General features: G+C 42.4%; 1 protein-coding gene across 3 annotated transcripts in view; it reads right to left on the bottom strand.

The window, feature by feature from the left end:
- The window catches only part of FAXC (failed axon connections homolog, metaxin like GST domain containing), a 49,374-nt gene that overhangs the window by 17,361 nt on the left and 7,478 nt on the right, over window positions 1–24,535 (bottom strand). For all 3 annotated transcript variants that reach the window (XM_045572929.1, XM_036414957.2, XM_045572927.1), the window contains 2 exons: window positions 16,981–17,177; window positions 6,586–6,809 (listed from right to left, as the gene is read on the bottom strand). In XM_045572929.1, coding sequence (XP_045428885.1) covers window positions 6,586–6,809; window positions 16,981–17,177 — 421 coding nt within the window. The remainder of the gene's footprint in view (window positions 1–6,585; window positions 6,810–16,980; window positions 17,178–24,535) is intronic.

Raw genomic sequence — 24,535 nt, 5'->3', positions numbered from 1 at the left:
CACACCAGGTTTTCCCAGTAGTTGCAGATCTCACAATCTGAGGGTTTTAGCAAAACCAAAGCATTAAGGGCACTTCCAAAGGGTTCTGAAAAAGCAGGCATGTCAAAGAATGTATGGCCATATTTCCTTTTCCTAGGAGCAGTAGCTGAACCACCACCCACTGGCTTCTGGAAGGATGAGCAGAAGTAGCTGAGGAGAATCTGAGTACCTGTAACTCCCTGTCAGTCTCCAGGTTGGAAGTGTGGACTGGAACCTCTGGTGAGCGCAAATGAAGGCTGAATAAACCAGAAACACTGGTAGGTGAGGGACTCACGATACATCAGCGGGATACCCTGAGGGATGGCTGAAGATGCAAGCCCAACTGAGAACAAGCAAGGTACAGAGTTGATACACGCTGGGTTTGATAAGCAGGGGAACCAGGGGAAAAAGAGGAGAAAAGCAAAGAGTAATATGTGCCTTAAAAGTCCCACTAGAGCCCTGGCTGGTGTGGCTCATTGGTTGAGCAGCATCCCATGCACCAAAAGACTGCCCATTTGATTCCCAGACAAGGCACATACCTAGGTTGTGGATTCGATCCCTTTTGGGACTGGAGTGCATGTGGGGGGGAGGGGCAACCAATTGATGTTTATTGCTCACATCAATCTCTCTCTCTAAAATCAAGAAACATCCTTAGGTGAAGATTTAAATATCCCATATAAGAAAGAGCTAATATGCTAATTAGACCAAATAGCAGAACGACCGCCAGGATGACCTTCCGGACAAAGCCAGGGCTGCGAGGGCCAGCTGAGGCAGCCAGGACATTGAGGGCCAAGCCCCTGGCACAAACTTCATGCATCGGGCCTCTAGTATACATAATAATGTGAAAATGTGAAAGCATTTTGCAAGCTAGAAGGTGCTATTCTAACTTAGAGAATTCTTGCATACTCATCATCAATAATCAGAACAGGTACTGCCTGTGGACAAAAGCAGTCCAACATCTCTCACAGCGTAGAAATCCCTTTTCCCACTTCCCTACCCCACATTCCTCAACCCCAGCCCACCAGGAACATCTCCATCACTTCGTGGGCAGGGCAAATTATTCTATGGTTAGATAGCTCCTGATACTGAGACAAAACGTATCTTCTTAGAACTTTCACCATTGATCCCGGTTATTTCCTTTGGAATCACACAAAGAATGTATGGCCATATTTCCTATTCCTAGGAAAGTAAATCTCTACTAACATAGTTCTAAGTAAAATTTGATTACTTGTTTTCACATATGTCACTGTGGAATAGTGGGTAAAACGCTTCTTTCCAAACAATGAAAATTGCTATAGAAATGAACCTCTGCATCGCATCTGCTTCCTCCATTATGAATTCTGTTCCCAGAATTTGTCACCATCAACTAATGGTCACTATCAGCTTCACTTAACATCATTTAGCTAAATTTTCAAGTTCTGTACATATAAAAGATTTTTTTTTAAAAAAAACTGGCTTTGCTAGAAAATATAAGTTCAAGAGAGAAATTAAAGAGAATAGTCATATTTTCAAGCACTCATTTTCTGTTAGTCTAAGAAACAAAGAGTAATTGTGTCTTTCACCTATACAGAGTCCCCTATACTAGAGCATGGATACGATTTTTATACAGATAGTTTCAGTGAAGTTAATGTGGATACCATTCATATTTTTAATTGTTCCTCTAACCTTTAATTAACTGGGAATTTAAGAAAAATTGACAAACAAAGGTTTTAAGTATTTTCCCCAAGGACAGTACAGGGCACAGCAATCTTGCCAGCCAACCTTCAAAGAACACATTCATTAAGCTCTTATTCTGCATGTGACTCTCTCAAAGCTACAGAAAAAAATAAAACCTACTTTCTGTTCTCGCTTATACTCCTGATCAAACTCTTTTTGTCAGAAATAATATGACTGACCACTTCCTTTAAAGAGCTCCTGTTCATATTCCCAGCATAGTCTAAAATCATTAAGTATGTCATTCTTTCAGCTGGGTAGGGGGGAGGGGGGAGTAATGGGAGGTAGTATCTTATATGTGAGGTTATTCATGGTCCTATGAATAAATCTCAGAATTAAAATCATTAACTTTGACAACTTTCTGCCATCTACTAGTTGCACCAATTGGCTCACACTCTGGGAAAGATAAAAGTGGGTGAGGGGGACAACAGAAGAAGACCCTAAATTTAACCTCTCTTCGGAGTTCATTATGGATGCAATTAGATATTCCTACAATTTCCTATAAGATTCTCTAAAAGAACACACAAGAGAGAATTTTTTTTCAGCTTATATGAACTATCCTGACCCATTTCCCACTGACCACCAAAACCAATCATCTCACTTCTTCCTCCCAGTCTTCTCTTTGACATCCTGGTTCTTACAATTCCCCTCTGATGAAACTTAGAAATACGTACATTCCCCACTGCAAGGAACTGGTTGCCCTTGCTTCTCTGCACTTCAGTTCTCATGACCACCTCCTGAAGTCCACTCAAATCTTCCATGGGCATATATTATAATTCTAGAAAACTTTGCAACAAGTTGTGGAAAGATGCACACAGGAAATCTAGATTAGGAAAGTATTTCTCAGGAGGAGGCAAATGCCTGCTCAGACTCACTTATTAATATAATTTAATAACATTAAACAACAGTTCCTGGCAGACTTAGAGAACATGTCTAATGATGACGCAGTGTTATTGACCATTGACGATCAGCCTTCTTTTTTTATTTTTTAAAATTTTTATTGACTTTTAGAGAGAGAGGGAGAAAGAAACATCATACCCGCAGTGGGGATTGAGCATGCAACTCAGGCGTGTGTCCTGTCTAGGATTCAATTAAGCAACCTCTTGTTCTCAACCAACTGTGAGCTGGGAGAGCTATTTGTCGCTCTTCGTTAAGTTGATGCAATATTGTTATTTCTGTGTCTGACTACATATTTGACTGACATGGTGAGATTTAAGGATCTAAGTGTTATATGGGGGCTCATGGAATACAGCATCTGGTCCATGGACTGAAGGTTCATGGGTTCAATTCCAGTGAAGGGCATGTACCTCAGTTGCAGGCTTGATCCCTGGTGCCCTGAGCATGACAGAGGCAACTAATCTATATGTGTATCTCTCTCTGTCTTTCTCCCTCCCTTCCATGCTCTCTAAAAATCAATGGAAAAATATCCTCGGGTGAATATTTGCAATAGCAAAAGTTATAGAGAGCTCCCCTGTTTTATTTTCCCAAATACACCTCCTGAGAATAAAGAATGCAGAGCACTCAACTCAAACTACATGCCAGGAGAAGTTTTCCCCTTAATCTCATTTCTGCCTTGGCTGTCCTGTATTTGGGCAATAGGCTATTCTCTCTCTTTATCCAATAAAGACTATCTGGTAGTCCCCCAAAGTCTGGATAGTTCATAAAACAACACATCAGACAGAACTCAATGTCATGTTGAAATTTAAGTTCAAACCCTTTTATAAGAAACGTATCCTTCCTTTAAGAAAGCTGAATAGTAATATATTCTAATGGAAGGTGTGGGTTTTGGCCATCAGGGTCATGAGAACAGACTCCACATTTCCAAAGGATTTTTATTTTATGGATCCCAGGATCCTCATCCACTTTCAAACTTCTGAGAAGTTATCAAACCTGGTAAAGAACACTAGCTGGTTTGGCTTAGTGGATAGAGCATCAGCCTGTGGGTTCCAGGTTCGATTTCAGTTAAGGATCAGTTGAGGGCATGAAGAAGGCAATGATGCCTAGGTTGCAGGCTTGATCCTTAGTAGGGGGCGTGCAGGAAGCAATGATTCTTTCATCATTGATGTTCCTAACTCTCTTTTCCTCTCTGAAACCAATAAAAAATATATATATACATTTTAAAAAACAGGTAAAGATTTTTAATCATCAAAACTGTTTAGGACCTGCCCAGAGTGGTGAACCTTACTTATTTACTCAATAGACACAGGCCTCTTGGGAAGAAATCAAATTGCTATCGACCTCATTACTTAAAATGGAAGTCCTACACTTTCTCAAATGATATACCCATGAGTATGCTGGGCATCAAATCAAAATTCTGTATGATTCTTCAAGTGTAGAACTTTTTTATCACCTACTGTGGGAGGCCTTATTTCCCTACTGAAAGCTATTATCCAAGTATTGACTACTAAGTGGTTAAGAATGTTCTCTATAACTTTCCCCAGAGCAGGCTGCTTCCTCAAAGATTAGTGAATCCAGAAACAGAAAACTGAGTGCCACACTCCATAATCTTGAATAGATTCAGGTTTCTTCACAGCTAAGCTGAGAATAGTCCTGCTAGAATCAGAATAGGTAGTAATATTTGTCTCTTGAGAGATTGAATGATAATATTCTACTTCTAAGTGATGTAAAACCTTTCATCTAAATAACGTGAGGCAAATGAAATCTGGTGCCCACCACCCACCTTGGCAGAAAAAATTCTCTGCTGACAACATGGCTTTACTCTTCAAACACAACAGCTGCTCCAGGAGGTACCTACTGGGATTAATGGGATTGGAGCTATGTAGGTACATTAGTTATTGCTGGACTGTAAACTCCCTGAGAACAGGGACAACCTCTAGTTCATCTTTGTGTTCCCCAGTTCCTGGACATAGAGTTGTTCAAATCAATGATGTCAATTAAACTGAAACGTCAATATTTAATTTGTCCTGATGAATCAAACCTATCCATGAACAATTCCCCCAACTCTTTAATATATATATATATATATATATATATATATATATATATATATGTGTGTGTGTGTGTGTGTGTGTGTGTGTGTGTGTGTATAATTGATTTCAGAGATGAAGGAATAGAGGGATAGAAACATCAATGACAACAGAGAATCACTAATCAGCTACCTCCTACACCCCCCACACACTGGGGACTGAGCCCACAATCCAGGCATGTGCCCTGACCAGGAATTGAGCTGTGACCTCCTGGTTCATAGGTCAACATTCAACCACTGAGCTATGCCAGCTGGGCAATTTCCCCAACTCTTGAACAATCCCAACAAAAAGTCATTTTGCATTTTGAGTCTCTTAGGCATTGGGCATTAAAAGCAATCTCTGTTCCTGGTGTAGGGAGAAGTAGATGATTTTTGCCTCATTTAGTAAGAAAAGCCATGATGTTCAGCCAAAGAGCCTCTCCCTTCCCAATGCAGAAAAAAAGTGCTTCTTTGGGAGAGTTCAGTTGGACCCCATACAGCACCTGACTCCAGGTCACTCAGCTTCTGAGCAGCCAGTTTCTCTTTGAAGAAAATAATCTAGATTGGTGATATCGTCTTGAATACTTACCAGGTATTCAACCTAGCTATTAGCAATTCATTCACCTCCCATCTCCCCACAACTGGGGTGAGCATTTCCAAGTCATACAGGCCAGAGAAACATTGACAGTCATCACTATTACAGCTAGCACCCTGCCCCCTGGTTCTCCCAACCAGAAATGCTCCAGAAAGGTCATGACCATCCCTCTCTGGTTAAGGAACCTCACTGTTACAATGTGAGTGATGAGCAGCATGTCACTTGGATAATCTCAATCTTAACTTCAAGGCTCCATGCCTGGCTTGTGAGGAAGGGAGGAAGCCAGGAGTGGACAGAACCATTGCTGAGGAGGAAACGGCCCTCAGCACACCTGCTCTGTGAGGCGGGGCGTCCAGTCTACCATTCCAATGGAACTCCAAACTGAAGACTAATTCCACTCATATCTACATCAGGCAGGCCCACCTGGCTCAGGGAGGAAAAGCACCAAAAGATTTAGACAGTGTCAATCTTGAAGCCAGGTGGTGCTTTCGAATGCCTGTTTAGAGTAGGAGCCCAGCCAGGCCCACCCCCACCCCACACCACCATGTAACACAGCTGCCGAGAACCAGTGTGAGGGCTGAATGTGCCATTGGGATCTCCCCCTGCAAGCTGGGGCTCAGGGGAGGATTCCAGGTCCAATAAGCATCTGGAATGTGGAGCAGGAAAGAGCCAGAGTGGGTCACTCTGCAGGGATCAGATCACACCCAGCACAGCCCCCAGTTCCTAGGGCACCAGGAGGGGTTCAAGAAAACAAACCCAAACACCTCTTCCTAGAGATGAGGTCTCTAAGTTGCTCCAGAATGGAGATGAGGGTGCTGAGAGAAGGCCAGTGAACCCCATCCTCCCCAAACAAAACCAGTAGCCAGAAGGACCAGGTCCTACGACTAGTCACACAGAGAACTTGGCTCCCTGTGCATGAGCTGTCCCCAGGAGAGGCCAGCATTTCACATGTAGAAGCTCCCAAGTTGAAATCATATTTACAAATCTTTATAGCTAAGACTCAAGTCCTGCTCAGTACATAATCACATCCACCCAGCCACCTGCAGCCAACAGGTGAATGAGAGTGGGTCACTCTGCTCTCAGCATCCTCACCCGCCCCTGGACACACACCGCTCTACCCTTTTCCCAGAGGGACGTCCCCCGCACACTTAAGCCCGCGGTGGGACTGACACCTGCACGTGGAAGCAAAGGAACCAACCAACATCAAACTTTAAATCAGTAAACCAACAGTGCTTTACCAATCATGCAAAAAAGTAGGGATAGAAAATATGGAATAGAAGGTGTGGTACGTTACCCAAAAGCCCCGCTAAAGACCGCATGTCCTTCTCCATCAGCATGTAAATCTCTTCCTCTGAGAAGCGGCCAATGCCGTGGCCGTGCATCTCGCGCTTCACAATTCCTTTCGTTATGTGGCACACGACCCACCTCAGCAGGTTGCTGAAGGGACCACCACCACTAAGGGAGAGCATCTTCCGGGTCTCATTGAGATTGTCCACCCACTGGCAATAAGCTAACGTCCTGGAAGTGTGTGGAAACAAGTTACTACTGTGCATTAGATACATAGCAGCTCCACGGGTTTACTCCCCACGCGTGGGTCAGGGTTTGGCACACTCTGGAGGAACCGAATCATTGCAGCTTTTCTGAAAAAGCATGGCAGGTGTTACACAGTTGCCGGTGGATGCTTGGACTCAGGGGCACGTTGGGAGACAGTAACAAACTCAGATAACGATGCCATGCTGCCATTCCACTAAACTCTCCTGCCCCCCCCACCCCCCCGCCAGCAGACCGTCCCTCTTGCCCACCCCAAGGCCATGCTTCTGCTTTCTCTCAGGCAACCCCACAGAAAACAAATAGAAACCCACTTTACAAGGTTTCTAGGCAGCACAGAGCATATCTACGGGGGGCAATGGGAGGAGGTGGCAATGACTGGGGTGCTGGCTTCATTCTCTTTCTTGATCAAAGCAATGGTTACACCAGTTATGTTCGATTAATTAATCAAGCTGCACGTTTTTGTTTTGTATACTTTGTGTATGTACTTTATATTTCATGATAGCAAAGAATTATTATTTTAAAGAAACCTTTTGCCTTTGCAACAGGATTAGGGAGTAGGTAAACCCGTTCATGTATATAATAAACTATATAAATTATAAGTATTACATTAACAACTCGCTCTCCAAAAAGTTAACTCTGCTTCAGTTTGTTCTCTAGGACTCTGATGTGGATACAAATGCCAAAGGAACTTGGTGGAATCGTTTTCCACCTGCCCGTGTGTTCCTATGTAACAGGTGGCTATTCACGGTTCATGTGTTATGCTGACTGACACCCAGGCCTTGCTGATCTTGTTCTCTGTACTTGTGCAACTGCAGGAATGTCTTTATGGTTAACAGTGTTGGTAGACAGAAATTAAAGATTCCTACGAACCAGGAAATCGTGGTTCGATTCCTGGTCAAGGCACATGGCTGGGTTGTGGGCTCGATCCCCAGTGTGGGCTGTGCAGGAGGCAGCCAATCAATGATTCTCTCTCATAATTGATGTTTCTCTCTCTCCCTCTCCCTTCCTCTCTCTGAAATCAATATAAATATGTGTGTTGGGGGGGGAGGGGTTGTTAAAGAAATTAAAGGGTTTCCTACTGAAGACTGAGAAATATGTAGCTGTGGGCTACAGGCATAAGATATTTAGTTCTTCCTCAAAATGTGCAATAAAAGATGCATTAGCAGTCATCTCTACTCCTATGTTGGTTGATAATGCAGTAATTATTACTTAAAAATAATTAGAAGAGTAAAAAATATTTTTACAGAGAGAACACAAGGGATGATAGTAAATTGTAGCTACTTTCCACCTCAAGAAAAAAAATACATCTGAAAATAGGTCCTGAAATTCTGATCACTTTATATTGTTCTTCTTTATTTTTTTTATTTTAGGGTTTGCTCTTCTGCAAAATAAAGATTAGGGGGGGAAACAAAAGCAAAAGATTTTTCTAAAAATTTTTAAGCATTCCTGATCTTTATTGAAAGGTCCTACAACCAATTTCAACATATTCTCTGTACTGCAACCATTTATTAACTGTTCATTTGTTTGTTTAATCCTCACCCAAGGATATTTTTCCATTGACTTTTAGAAGAAGTGGAAGAGAGAGGGAAAGACAGAGAGAAATATCAATGTGAGAGAAACTCATCGATTGGTTGCCTCTGCAACACAGGTACATGCCCTTAACCAGAATCAAACCCGGGACCCTTCATTCTATAAGTCGACACTCTATCCACTGAGCCAAACTGGCTAGGGCTTTATTACCATTTTAAAGGAATGTTTAAAAATCTAGTTAGAAGGGTTTGTGTACCTCTTCTTTAAAAGTCTCTCAAAATAAACTATTGAGGAGTCAAGCAATGGACTTTGGTGAAAAAAGGAAAAAGTATATGGCAATGGTGACTAATCAATGAGTGCAGTCAGAAGAATCAATGGAGCTTCTATTATGAAAGAGCTCACATTTACTCAAGTAAATTCTTTAAAACATTCAAGCTAAATGCTTTTGCATTTGCTCTTCTTTGTACACCTGCAATTAAGTAATTAAGGTGTCAATGTTCACGTTCTCTTAGAATAATTCGGCATATTCATTCTAATTGTACTACATCTAAATAAACGGGATATATCATCCTTCATTATTTCGGAAGTCAGTGATCTGAGAATAAAATTAAATTATCCTTAATAAAAAAAAAATGAGAGAAAAAAAACCCACAAAACTAAATTATCCTAAATTAAGTTTGGCCAGATAATAATATTAATAGCAACCAGGAAGCACCTAAAGTGTCAAAATGAAGAATACTGTGGCTCTAAGCTGATAGGTTGACGTGGGGGGAATGCATTCTTTGTAGGCAAATTATATAAGTTTTTGTCACAAGCAGAACGATCCTGAAGGATGAGCAGAAGCTCCAAGCAGAGCAGAGGGAGAAGGTGGGTGCAGCAAGAGCTTGGCTGGTGGGTGAGGCGAGAACTTCAGGGTGGGTTTGGGACACAGGATGCCTGAGGAAGCGTGTAAGTGTTTGGGGGCTGGAAGGGTGGGCAGGGATCAGATCGGGATGGATCTGACGCGAAGGAGGCTAAGCTTGATGTTGAAAGCCAAGTTTAAACTTGTAAAAGGTTTTAAGCAGACAAGAAACATGGTCAGATTGATGGTGAAGGAAGGGGTGAAGGTAGAGAAATTGGCAGAGGAAGGCTGGCTAGAAGACCATGGCAAGACCAGACATGAAATGATGCACTGAACTAAGACAATGTCAAGGGGGAAGTGAACAGGGCACACATAGAAAAATGCTGAGATATGAAGAAAAGGCCAATGGATATACAGGATGAGGTATAAGGAGAAACTAGGCCTCTTCTCCCAGGCTGATGGTTTTAGTGGACGATATTGCTATTAGCCAATACTAGCAATACACAAGGTGGACATCATTGATGAAAGATAAGCTAACTTGTTGCATCTGAAGGTTCCATGGAACCCCATGAGTGAGGAGTCCAGCAGGTTGAGAACTCAGGAGACAGGTTTAGGTCCAGATAGAGAATTCGTGGGCAGGGGCATCGGTGGCAGTTTAAAGCTGTGAGAGGAAATGAGGTTGCCTAAGGAAGTTTCCAGAGTAAGAAGTGGGGAAACTGCAGTTCAAAGGCAAGTGAGAAGAGGAGACACCCGGGCTGGAAGGGCCAGCTGGAGAGAAGCAGGGGCACCGCTTTCTCTGATTTAAACAGAAGTAGGGACACTGCCTGCAAGAGTTGAGAAGCTGCAGAGAGGTTCAAGGCTCCTTACTAATGACTTCCATCTCCTTTGTTGAGCAGGAGAGGAGGGCAGGTGCAGAAGATGAGGATGCAGCAATGGGGAAAGAGTTTTTACAGACCAATAGGCAGAGCAGCTGGTGGGGGGTGGGACGGGCACCTGTCTGGGCCGCACAGCTGGGCAGGCAGGAGCTCCACCAATGCAAGAAAGACTGTAAGGTCAAATGCAGGAACACTAGGTTGATTCAGAATTTTATGGTTAAAAGTAACTTTAGAAACTGGTCTTTCCTGCCCTACTCTTGATTTCTTTCCTCTCTTTCATTCCCGGGGCCCCATATTATAGATGTGTGTTAGGGAAGAGAAGGCAATGAGGGCCAGGAAGGCTCTTTTAGGGTCAAGCCCTGTGATGTGTGTATGAACTTTAACTTCATGGATTCCTAAAGCAGTTACTACAGGTCCAAGACATCACTGACACATGCTTCCATACCACAACCACGACTCCACCTCCTCTTACAACCATACTTCCTGGAAACTCTGTCCACTTGGCAGGGCTCCCACTCCTTACACTCCACTGAAACCACCCTGCCCAAGTCCACAACACCTTCTTTTTTTTTCTTTTTTTAATATTTTATTGATTTTTTTACAGAGAGGAAGCGAGAGGGATAGAGAGTTAGAAACATCGATGAGAGAGAATCATCGATCAGCTGCTTTTTGCACACCCCCCACTGGAGATGTGCCCGCAACCAAGGTACATGCCTTGCCCGGAATCGAACCCGGGACTCTTCAGTCCGCAGGCCGACGCTCTATCCACTGAGCCAACCAGTTTCAGCCACAACCCCTTCTTGCAAAATCCAAATCAAAATTCCTCCATATTTATCTTTAATTCTCTATTGATCCAACAATATTGGCACATTTCTTAGAATTCTTCCTTAACCTAGTATGTCTCCATTCCTTTTCCTCCCACCTCCTACATGTTCCCGAGATTTTACCTTTAATCCTTCTATCTTTCTCACTCATGGAGCGATCTACTTCTCACCCACGATTTCAAACTGATGACTCCCAACTCCTGTCCTGAGATCCAGGGGCCCTCGGGAGGGATCCTCAGGAACCCAAAACCAACACTTCCACACTGGACTCATCATCTTCCTTCCTTTCTAATCTGCTTCTCCACACCTGAACCGGAAAGAAGCTCGGGAGCTATTCCACACTGCTCCCATCCCTCATTCCCGACAGCCAATCACCCTGGGAATTCGCCCTTTCCTCCAACTCAGTGACCACTGGAGTTCAGCCCTCCACATCATTCTCAACCCTGAGGACAGAACCCTCCTAGCAGGTCTCCTGACATCCCCTCCAGGCCCTCCAGAAATCCCTTTACCACAAAAAGCTTTCTAAAACAAACCCTATCATGTATTAGAATGACAATGCTTCTCAGAGTTATTCACTAACTCCTCATAGCCCTTTGCTTGACACACCAGCCCCCTCCCACAGTCTGACCCACCCCCTGCATTGCCTCCCATGGGCCACCATACAGAATTACATGTGCCTCCCAAACCCTACTTTTCTGCCTCTAAACTTTTTCAGAGGCTGTTCCCTCTACCCCGATATCCTAATCTTTCCCTATCACCCAGTTTTTCTCCTGCCACCCTGACTGTCCCTAGATTCTGTTGTGACACCAGCTCTTCTGGGGAGCCTTCCTCTCATCCCCCAGCAGGTGCTGGCTGCCTTTCCTTGCTTGGTTCTTCAAATTCTTCCCAGCATTGACCATCACAAAGGCTCCCAGTCACCTGCCAACCTGGGAGCCACTGGAGAACAGAGACACATCTCTTCACCTCACTCCCCCACCCCCGCCCACCCCCGCCCACCCCCGCCTCTGGCATGGTGCCTGCCCATTGGATGAAAAAAGGCTTCGCTCCTGAGCCAGCCACTGTTCCGCAGAGTTTCTAAGGGATGACAGTATTTAAGTAGAAAAATGGAGAGCTGCAGAGCTATGGAGGATGAAGAAGAGGCCTGTGTCACTCTCCACCGGAGAGAGGCCGCTGCACAAGGAGCCATGAATTCTTAACTGGAGAGGCCGAGGGCGGCCAATCTGGAAAGGAGACCAGGCTAAGCAATTAAAGTAATTTATCATTCTCAGTGCCTCTTTCAGGAAGCTGATACTCATGTTCTTTAGTGCAACTGATGAATCTGATCTGTTCTGCAAAATGGGGTCAAAGAGGTGTGTCCTTAAAAAAAAATGATTATCTTAGAAGAATAAACAAGACTCAGACATTTTTAAAGGAGAGCAAGAAGACAGGAAAGAAAATCTGACCCTGGCTGTTTGAATGAAGATTTCTCTTGTTATAACCAAACATGAGGCCTGGCCCACAGCAGAAACAAATTTCAGTATGTGGAAAACTACAATCCACTGTTTTGTGAGGAGTCCTTGCACGTGGCCTTCCTGACCATGAGGGAGTCTTTCTTCAGATTGTGCTCTCCTTGCTATAGTTTGCTTGTACCCTAAATGCTCATTGGTGCAGGAGCATATGATAAACTTCTGTATTTTCACCCAAGTTTCACAGGTATGAGATTAGCTCCTCCAAACAGGAGCACTCACAACATCTAAAACTGGGAAGGAAAGATATCAGATAACACATCGCTCGAGGTTTAATCAAGAGAGAGAATCTCTGGCTTTTAGAGAAGATCCTGGTAATAAATCATTTGATTAAAGCTTCCCACACACATACTCCCATTCATTTACAAATGCAAAATTGTAAAATTATGACCAACCTAGAGTTGAACTTGGATTCCCTGTTCTAATGCCTATATACCAGTATTTATAGTTGATAATGTTATGACTAGATAGTTTGACAACCCTACCCTACACATTTCCCTATGGAGTTGGAAGATTCTTAAGACACTAGCTGGTGTCCACAAGGGGGCAATATGTCACACAGAAGAAGCCATGGTGTCTGTTACCAAAAATCAATTTCATTCCTGTAATTGGACCCTGGGTCTCCCAGACTTCCCCTTATATGGAATTGGGTCTGACTTAAGCATTCTGTGGAACAAGGGAGATAAAAACCTGTCTTCATCTTCCTTTATAAAGCCAGTGGAACATGATATGGGTGTTTTTTTTTCAAGTGCAAGAAAAAAGCCACTTTCTAGCTGAACGTGCTTATTTGAGCAGACCTAAAACAGAGCTTCAGAATTATGTGATGTTACATAACAATAGCAGCTTTCCACTGTCCTTGCTCTTCAGAAAAACCATACCTAGAGCATTTTTAAAGCTCCAGACCAAAGTAAACATATCTGAAAACTCCAGATAATTGAATCACATTAGTCAAACAACTGGCTCCACCTCTTCCACCACTGTAAGTGCAGACACAGCCTGGGAGCTTATGGACTGCTAGAATTGAACAGGCTCTTGTGGAAAGCTCATACTTACACTGCTTTCCTACATACTGTAGTCCCCTATGCTGGCCCTAGTTTCTATGGGTGCACGTTTGGTGTTTTGCCTCTGAGACTACAAAATGGGAAGGAGGAGAGGAGCCCAACAGTGCAGAATCCATGGATTCTCTGTGTCACACATTTTCTCATCATGAGTTGGTCAGGGTCTTTTTCTCCACTGGATTTAGAGCTTTCGGGAAAGGCTGCTCAACATCTCCCAAATCAAGAAGTTGGCTACAGGTCTGGAAAGCTTATGAAACAGAGGAAGGTCTGTTTTTCCTTCTGCTACTAGGGACTTAAGGGAATTAGAGGAATTAGAATTTTCCTTTTTGAAAATTCACTGTATATTCGCATCTCAATCAAGACATGGCCTTCCACCTTAACTATTTCTTCCTCAAATTAACCCTTGAGGAGACACAAATGAGAAATATTGCCTAACCCAAAAAAAAGTATTTTTCTAATTAAAAAGAGAAAAGAGTCTATGTATGATTCAAGCATTTGGAAGTTTGTGGTCAGTAAAATTAAAATAGTTTCCTACCATGATAGTATCTCCCTACTCTCTCTCCCATCCCTTCCACAAGCACCCTTCCCTCCCCCACCTCGCTACCCCCAGCAAGTATTAGCAGGGGCCCTTGTAGAGAGGTGGGGGAGGGAAGAGCAGAAGATGAAGTTCTACCATGAAGTAAATATGTACAAAACATCCATACACACATAGCAAGAAGCAGTGGCAAGCTGGGACCGGTTTGGCTCAGTGGATAGAGCGTCGGCCTGTGGACTGAAAGGTCCCGGGTTCGATTCCGGTCAAGGGCATGTACCTTGGTTGCGGGCACAACCTCAGTGTAGGTTGTGCAAGAGGCAGCTGATCGATGTTTCTCTCTCATCGATGTTTCTAACTCTCTGTCCCTCTCAATTCCTCTCTGTGTAAAATAAATAAAATATATTAAAAATAAATAAATAAAATAATTCTCTCAAAATACAGTTCTTTAAAAAAAAAAAAAAAGAAGAAGCAGTGGCAAGTGGTACTTGGGAATCTTTCTGGATAAAAGCCTTTCTAACCCTCACCAGCGTGGCTCAGTGGACAGAGGGTCAGCCTGCACACCGAAGGGTCACAGGTCCAATGCCCAGTCAAGGGCACAAACATAACTGGGTTGCAGGTTAGCTCCTCCGCCCAGATGGGGCTGTGAAGAAGGCAACTGATGTATCTCTCTCATATCATGGTTTCTCTCTCTACCTTTCTCTTTCTCTTCCCTCTCTCTCCTCCCTCCTTTTCACTTAAAAAAAAAATCAATGGAAAAAAATATCCTCAGGTGAATATTAACAAAACAAAAATATATATATATATTTTCTAACCCAGATATAAATTTTATGAACCACTACAGAAATCAAAGAGTTGTAACAAAATTACCAACCAATGTAAGGCTTCCTGCTTCTTTTTAGGCAGCTAACAGTGCTAGCTCTCCTAGGGCCCATTGGTCAAATGCAGTAGGCTTGGGAGGGCCACATCAAAGGACCGCGGAGGGGCCAGGGTGGTCCTGTGCTGCTGCTTCATTTCCCTCAAAGTAGGGACTGGAACCTGGCAAGCAGGCAAGATAGGCTCTGTCTACAGGCTATTCCTTGGGGCTAAGCATGGCATGTGTTTTGGTCTTGACTGCAGAACCCTGCACTCTGAAGTGGGAAGTCCAGCTGTTCTGGACAGATAGGTGTTCCTCTAAGGAAAGGCCTGGGTTCATTCTGGAACTCAGCCTGTGCTTACTCCACGCCGACCTGCACAGCTGCTGCCTCCCTCCTTGCTCTCACCCCTTCTGACGTGGTGCTTCAGGTCAGCCCTGCAGGAACTGAGAGCAGAAAGAGGAAAAGGAAAATAGAAGGGCACTTCAAACCCAAGAGATAGGACAACAAGTTTTCTAGTTAGAAAGAGAGCTGAATGAATGAAATAGGAAGGTGATGAGGAAGAGCCTTCCAGAGTCAACTCCACACTGAGTGTATCTCCCAGTGCAGGAGGGAAAAGCTACTGGGTGAGCAACTGACCCAGAATAACAACTAATGCCAAAAAGTGGGCTTAACGATGCTTAATTAAATCTTTTGAATAGGATAACGTTTGCAGAAATCAGAGAGAAAACTTATCTACTGGGGTAGGGAAAGGTGCTCCGACTTCCAAAAAATGGACGAAAGAAAAAGAATTTTTTAAAAACCCAGATGACAATAAAGCAAGAGGAACTGGGTCTGTTTAATTGGCTCAGTGTCACAGCCAGCACAAGGCCATGTGCAGAACGAGCCAGCACACAGCACGGTGTGCATGATGCTCCCGACTCCGGAACACAAGCTAGCAGTCAGGCAGTCGGGCAGAGAGCGATAGCATGCTTTCCTACTGAGCACAGAGACACTCCTGTCCTCTGAGGAAAACGGACAACAATCCTACAACGCTTGTGTAATTTATTTCTCCTAAGACTTGTGCCCTGACTTCATTTTTCATTCCCTGCCCTGGGTATCTGATGAATGTTATTTTAATGCAGCGGTTTGTATTGGTGAACAGCCCAGTCTATTAAAATATCTCCCTCACCTTAGTGAGTTCCAGTCTAGATCAGAGGTCAGACAACGATAGCCCATAGGCTAAGAAATTTACATTTTAAAATAGTTGAGGCAAAATAATAATATTTTGCATTAAATGAAATTCAAATTTCAGTGCTTTTTCGGAGACAGAGTCATGCTTATCATTTTCATATCATCTATGGTCACTTTTCCATTCCAACATCAGGGCACAGTTCAGTACAGTTGATTCTTGAACAACATGGTTTTGAACTGCATGGATCCACTTATACGTGGATTTTTTTTCAATAAATATGTACAATATTATAAATATATTTTCTTTCCCTTATGATTTTCTTAATACAACTTCTTTTCTCTAGCTTACTTTATTGTAAAAATGCAGTATATAATACATATATCATATAAAATATGTGTTCACTGGTTGTTCATGGTATCGGTAAGGCTTCCATCAAGTAGTTGTAGTTTTTTAAGTTTTTTTTTTTAACATATTTTATTGACTTTTTACAGAGAGGAAGGGAGAGAGATAGAGAGCTAGAAACATCGATTGATGAAAGAGAAACATCTATCACCTGCCTCCTGCACACCCGCCACTGGGGATGTGCCAGAAACCAAGGTACATGCCCTTGACCGCAATCGAACCTGGGACCCTTCAGTCCGCAGGCCAATGCTCCATCCACTGAGCCAAACAGGCTTCAGCTGTAGATAAGTTTTGAGGGAGTCAACCGTTACATGCGGATTTGGAACTTTATAGGGCGTTGGTGCCTCTAATCCCCACGTTGTTCAAAGGTCATCTACAGAAAATGTTTTAGAAACTTCACTGTCATAAGTTTGTCCCCTAAGTCAGCCAGAAAGCAAAAAACTTTCACAAAGTTTTCTTTTCAAAAGGAAAGGCTTGGGGAGTATCTGAAAAGTAACCGAGTACTTGGCTTACTGGAAGGGTGGGGACGGGCTGAGCACTCACCAGTAGAAGTGCTCCTCCACCATCTTGGTCACCGCCCTGGAGATGGCTCTTTCCTGAGGCCCCAGGTTCTTGTTTAAATTCACTCCAAGCTTCTCCTCCAGAAAGTCAATGATGAATTCTGTGCCAGAAACTTTTTCATGATTATATTCAATCCAAGGCATTTTCCCTTGAGCAGAGAGTTTTCCACCAAAATAATTCTAAGCAGAGTAAAGTTTAAAAGGAGAAAAGCAATGTTTTATTTACATTTCACTGTGTGATTAACAAAAACAAATATCTCAACCATATATTTGATAGTGACTATACTACTCAAGTGAATGTACTCAGCGTATAAAATCTTAAAGAGAATAAGTGGTTACTCTTTGGAAAAAAAAAAACACAAGATTCACTGCACATGAAGATATTACTCTTCTCCAATTAATTTTATCACGGGCTCTAGCTAATTGTTTAGAGAGAGAGAGACAAAAGAAAATAAAGCATATATCCATGCAAAGGCATGTACACAAATGTTCATAGAGGCTTTATTCGCAACTGTCAAACACGGGGGTGGGGGGAGCACAGCTCATCAAGAGGTAAATGAATAAGCAAATTCTGGTATAACCTTGCAATAAAAAGGAATGAACTACTGATATACACATAAACACAGGTAAAGCTCAGTGAAAGAAGTCAGGTAAAAAAAAAAAAAAAGAGTACTTACTATAGGATTCCATTTGATAAAACTCTAAAGAATTTACACTGATCTAGAGTGACAGAAAGCTGATCAGTGTTTACTCAGGAGGATAGGGGACAGAAAGTGGCAGGACAATAGAATTATAAGAAGGCAAAAATAAATTTTTTGGGTAATGGATACAGCGCTATCTAGATTAGTTTTCATGAATATTTTCATATGCCAAAATTTGCCAAAGTATACATTTTAATACGTGCAATTTATAGCATGCCAATTATATCTCAACTAGAGACTTGGTGCACAAATTCATGCACCATTGGGGTCCCTTGGCCTAGCCTATAGGATCGGGCTGAAACAGGCTCTCCGACATCTCCTGAGGGTTTCCAGATTGTGAGAGGGTGCAGGCCAGGCCAAGGGACCCCATTGGTGCATGATCAGGGCTGGGAAGGGACATGGTAGGTTGCCCATTGGGGGAGGGAACACAGAAGGGTTCTAGGGCATGTTTGGCCTGTCTCACTCAATCCCAATTGGCTGGACCCCAGCAGCAAGCTTACCTACAATCAGAGCATCTTCCCCCTGGTGGTCAGTGCACCTCACAGCAAGTGGTTGAGCTGCCTTAGCATATCATTAGCATATTACGCTTTGATTGGTTGAATGACCAACCAGACACTTAGCATAGTAGGCTTTTATTATATAGGATAATGCTATTTATTTATTTTAAAATGTTGCATTTGATAAATTTTAAATATATTGGACTCTACATCTTTAAACTGTTTCTCTAAAGAAGGGGTCAGCAAACTTTTTTTTCTGTAAAGGGCTCAATAGTAAATTTTAGGCAGCCCATACTGTCTCTGTCACAACTCAACATTGCAGTTGTAGCTCGAAAGCAGCCATAGACAACACATAAATGAATATGAGTAGCAATAAAAAATTGTTCACTGAAATGTGCACGTAATGTAATACAAAATATTCTTCCTCCTTTGACTTTGGCCCACGGACCTGCATGCTGTCCACCTCTGCTTTAGGAGAAGCCGCTTAGCCTCATCACCTCCTAGAGAAACAGAGTTAAAACTCTGTCACCACACCCATCAAGCCTCACACAGGAAGATCCTTCCTTGTACAGGTACTTGATGATAGCAAACTCTGTGAGGGCCTCCTTCTAGGAGACCCCGGCCAAATCTCAGACTAGAAACAAAATTTTCCAAGAAAAAAAAAAATTACCATTTGAGGGGTTTTTTTGTGTGTGAGAAGTTATTGGAATTAACGAAGATGATTATTGCTCTAATTGTTCTTACCTGAATCGTACCAAGATTTGTGTGTGCCTTTCCCAAAAACCAAACAGCACATCTCACCACAAGGGATAAAAAATATAGAATGTTACAAGATGTTTAAGTCAAGTCTCTCCGTGTCTAAGAATGATGCTTGTATGTTGAATGTGGTATGTATGACCATTTACTTGGCCTCCAGTGAGATAACAGGGTTATGGCTAGAAATCATGATCCTCAAAGGCAGCTGTCCATTTGTGTCCATAAGGACTGGGTTTGGACTACGTTTGAGGGTCACAGGCTTCTCAGACCTCTGAGGAAATGTCACCTTTTTGGAAGGCTAAAAACCAGAGCAGGTGCTAGCTAATGGTGCTTCCTGCTAGCTTTAATGGAACGTATTGGAAACTAACTGGTCTCTGCCTTTTGGTATTAATACTTTATCCATTGCTTATTCTAAAGAACTTCATTCTGGGCCCAGCCTAGAAAAGGGGAGGTAATGGGACTGTTGATAGCCATATTGCTTTTGGGCAACTAGGAAAACAAAACCTCCTCTGGAGGATACTGACTATGCCAAGGTTCACAGCCTGGCAAGTCCTCCCTGCCCCCACTCCTTCGCCAGGCACTGCTGTGGATAGATGTGCAAGACTATGGATAGATTCAGGGTCTTTTCCATGTACTTCAAATTTCTAAATATGATTATATTACTTTTAAAATAATTTCCTTAATTTCCTTAAATATGTTAAAGAACACCTAGCCTAATCTTACTTAAGCAATTGGAGTCTGATTGACCCACTGAGGATAGTTTCTGAAAGCAATTTTGGGAAGTTGAAGAGGTAAACCCTCTATATTTTTCTCAAGCTGATGTTTCCCCTGTAAGTCTGTCCCTGGTGCGGTTAATATATCTACATTCACACTGCAGTGAAAGCTATAGGCTCCATCATCAATGTGTGACCTTGGACCTCACTAAGTCTCCCTAATCCTCCATGGGCCTCAATTTCCTCCTCTAAAAAATAAGGAAAATATTATAACAGTTGCTAGAACCAAATGCACATTAAGTGTCTGACAAAGTGCCTTCATCATAAGGACTAACATCACCATTACCATTCTGTGATGGAGAATCTGAAACCTTAAAAGAAATCCCCAAGTTTTGGCATTCTGATTTGCTACACAGTCATGATGCCCCAAATTTTCAGCTAAATTTGCAATCGGTTAGCACGCGGTACTTATACATCTATATATTTTAAAGCCTAATATGCAAAGTGTCCCCTTGGGAGTTCTATGAACCAGAAGTTGGATCAATTGCTATGATGTGTGCTGACCAGCAGGGGGTGGCATGGAATGAAGGGAGGCCCTGGCCAGCAGCCAGCAGCTGATAGGGATCCTACCTGTGCACAAATTTCATGCACTGGGCCTCTATTCTATTATATTCCCTGAAGCTTTGCAACTATCTTGAAAGGTCTTCCATCAACTAAACTTGAAGTAACTTGAGCAACTTTTGTGGGTTATAACTCACTGAAAAAAATCCATGCAGCTATTATTATATTATATATTATACAAAAATGTAATATTATAGTTTTATAGCATAATATCCTCATTTTTTGGATGTACACACTGAAATAGTGAGGGATTAGGCGTTTTGATTTCTGCTGCCTATTCTTAAATGTTGCATTAAAAAAATTGTCCATAGAGGTATGCTTTAACAGAATGGGGTTATGTTTGTTATAAGATATGTGTAGGCTAATGTTTGTTAGCTTTGTGGTCTAAAGTAGCAGTTGCCAACCTTTCGGACCTCACGGACCACCATTGGTGCTCGGACCACTGGTTGGCGACCGCTGGTCTAAAGTGTTTATCTCTCAAGTGGATTACTAAGTGGACCAAATCTTTTATTGCTAAAGTGTTCTGAGATAGATGCTTAAAACAACTTTCATTCCCTCGGATCTACTTTTTAAGCATAACATCCCCTGTAGTTACCAACTGCATGCACAGTCTCTAGAAATCAGTGTGCTAAGCTGACCAACTTGGTGAGAGTAACTATCCACAGGGTTTGTCTCCAAAGAAAAGTATTGTTTAGCATGGCAAAAGTATAGGCCATGCTAAGCAATACAATTATAGGGACGTTGTAAAGCCGTTTGAAAGTAACTCAGAGCAAGTTAGAAATGTAGTGTGTAAGTCTCGTTCTGTTTTAAAAGACTGGCAAATACAGACAAATTAAAAAGAAAAAAAGATTATCCATAAGGTATGTATAAAGAGAAATAAAGCAAAAAAGTCACCAACTGGTGAATCCAGATGAAGGGCATATGGGTGTTACTCTTTTAATTTGTCTGTAGCTTAGAAAAAAAATTTAAAGATTGGGATGCCACCCCAATAATTGCAATTTCAAAAAGTTAAAATAGATAGATAGATAGATGATAGATAGATAGATAGATAGATAATCGATAGATAGATAGATAGATAGATAGATAGATAGATAGATAGAAAAAAAGGCAAGAGCAGCAAATAAACAGAACATCAAAAGTTAAAACTGAGAGCCAGAGAAGTGAGTTCCAAAGAAGTCATTATTTCTTTTAAAAAGAATTACTGTGTGAAATACATGCTTCATATACAATCAGCTATGTCAAATGATGTAAGTGTTTTCATGTATGTCTAGAGAAATGAATGGAAGGATGGTCCAAAATATCAGTGACAGCAACCTCTAGCTAGTAGGATGGCAGATTTTCCTTTTCCACTTATAGTTTTTTGTGCTGTTTGAAATCCTTATGACTGTCCTATGTCAAATACATGTAATCAGAAAAAATACAAAAGCTGTTTTCTTTCTTTTATTACCCATATCTGTGGGATCTCCCTATACATGTTTTGCAGCTTCCCATGAATCTTTAATTATTGCAAAATGAACACTTTTTTTAAAATGACCTATTGATATTTATATCTTGATTTTAAAAAGATAATAACTATGACCAACACATCAAGTTTAAAAAAAAAAAAAAAAAAAAAAAAAAAAAGCTTTGTGAGTGCCTACTGATGGTCATCAAATATTTATTCCAGTCTCACTTAGGTTAAAAAATAGAAACGTTTCAAATATAAAGCCATGCTCTTAGGAACATGGTATCCTTATACATTTCAAAAAGGCATAGGGCAAAGAAGGGGCCGAGGGTGGAGCCCCCTGGGAATAGGACGAACCTCTCTGCTGATCCTCTGAGACATGGGCACCTCCCACCATCACTTTCCAGGCACCACATCATCACAAACCCTTGCTGAGGGCCCTTGGGCCTCGAGGCACTTGGGCAGGCACACCCTCTTCTAACCCACAGAACCACTTTCCTTCCACCCAGATCTCTGCCCCAGGCTGAACACCCCTCCATTTATTTCCCAGAGAGACCTCACAGAAGAAAAAACACTCATACTATATCATTCCTTTTAAAACATGTGTCTATACTGAACAAGGAACAATAATTTTGGAAGTGAGTAAGTGTGGCCCTTCTCAAAGGCCTCGGTAAGAGCTCCAGGCTTCACAGTGAGGCATGTGTCCTGCTGATTCCATTATATCATATGAACTGAAACTCAGCGGCTCCAAAAAACAAACCAAGGTAGGCAGGCACATAGGCTGCTGGTAAAGATGGGGCAGAGGCAGGAAAGAAAGGGCAGCCAGCCAAGCAGTGGCTGCCAACAGCAGGATCACTTCCTGGGGTGGAGGTACACATGATCTTGGAAGCAGCCAGAAACTTAGAGCACAAGATTCAGGCTCTGACCCTCACTGCCATGGCTTAAGGGGGGAGCTTGTCTAGAGTGATGATGGAGCGGAGACAGGCAGCTGCAGGATAGCGTTCTCCTCCAATCAGCACCCCTCGGTGACACACATCTTTAGTGCCAACTGCCAACACCACGCTGAACAGCGATCTTCAAACCTGATCTGCTGCATTTAGAGAATCCAAGCCTGGTCTGTTTCTATGGCTATTTTCTCCTCCATCGCTGGCTTAGAAAGTTCTGAGTACTTTTCTCCCTCCCTCTGTCTCCAGACTCACCCTTGCTTTCTGCCCCCAGTCATAAAGACCCCACACTTTCCCAGATCCCCCAGAGTCCAGATTCGGTGCCACTCCGCCATATTCCCAGGGAACCTCCAAAACAGCACTACCAAGCTGAGAGCATGACACTCCATCTCATCCCGGTGCAGCTGAGAAGGGTCCCCATCCCCTCCTCCGTAGAGAAACTGGCTCAGAAAGCACAGACCATGGGGAGTCAGGAGGCAGCCAACAGCTTGGCTGGGTGAGCTCTCTCTCCAACCTCCCTGCCGGTCTGTTTCCAGCCAAGGACACCACCTCCTCTCAATGCGGCTACCTAGTAAGAGCTTAAAGGTGAATCCTGACCTGTGGGAGCCATGTGGAGGAGTGGCAGCAAACCAGAGGGAGCACACTGGTCTGGAGAATGCCTGGGGCTCACCTCCTTCCCTTTCTTCAACCCCCTCCAAGGTGCACAGCCTGCAGCCTGAGCTTTAGCCCTTGCTCAGTATAAATTCCCAGGCAAGGAAGCCGACATCTCCAGTGAAAGGAGATCTCAAACCAAAATAACTAGGCACCAGAGGAGTACAACCAAGGTGCGAGAAGGGCAGCAGACTTGGTATCTACAAGGTGAGGCAGACTTATTGGGACAGACCAAACATTTTTAATTAGCATAATAAATGTCCTCTAAGAGATAATGAAAGAGATTAATAATACAAACCAAGGGGAACTAGTAAGAAGAAAAAATGTAAAAGTTGAACACAATAGATGAGAGGAATAGCACAATCGATTCATGGAGAGAATAGAGCAATGGGAGCCCAGAGAGGAATTATCCCAGAAGGAAGCAGAAGAGAATGAAGGGATACATTCTGAGATGCAGAAAATAAAAGCGGAGCCTTTAGTATTCAGAAAACATGAACAGAAAAGGAGAAAGGGAAAAAAAATAAAAAAGAAAAGAAATACTAGAAAACTAGTAATTCCCCAGAATTAAAAAGATTTAATACTTCAAATTAAATATTTGTAAAGGACCAAACAAGATACTAAAGTCCCACACCAAGGCACATTATAGTGAAATTTAAGAATGTCAAAATTAAACAAATACTCTAAAAGTTTCCAGAGGGGGGAAAAAAAAAATGAAAAAAAAGAGTCAGATTAACATCAGATTTTCCAATAGCAAACCGATGCAAAAAATAAAAGGCAACTGAGTTATATTGTCAAATTTTTATATAAAAAGGAAAATACAATTTTTAAACCACTGAAGGAAAAAAAAACTTTGATCACAGAATTATCCAATGCGGGGACATAATGAAGCTCTCAAGCATGCAAAGCCACAGACTGCCACTGAAAGGATCACTCTGAAAATACTCATCAAGGAAGTACTCCATTAAAACGATAAACAAATCCTGTAGGATCAGAGATAGGAAATTAGGCTAGTCAAATAACTTAGTAAGACCTGCTGTAAGGACCAAAACAAACAAACAAACAAAAGAGATAATATTTCAAAAATTCTGCAAGTAGCAACACAGATGGGATGAGGGCTGGGAAGGAAGAGACCCAAGGTTCATGTGAACATGCTAACACACCTGTACCACTAGAGGGCACATACAATGGGATACATTTAAGAAATAAATAGG

Source organism: Pipistrellus kuhlii, unplaced genomic scaffold (genome assembly GCF_014108245.1).
Source record: "Pipistrellus kuhlii isolate mPipKuh1 unplaced genomic scaffold, mPipKuh1.p scaffold_m20_p_5, whole genome shotgun sequence".
Classification (NCBI taxonomy): Eukaryota; Metazoa; Chordata; class Mammalia; order Chiroptera; family Vespertilionidae; genus Pipistrellus; species Pipistrellus kuhlii.
Note: the sequence above shows the minus strand (reverse complement) of the source record. Positions and strands in the feature narration are given on the sequence as shown.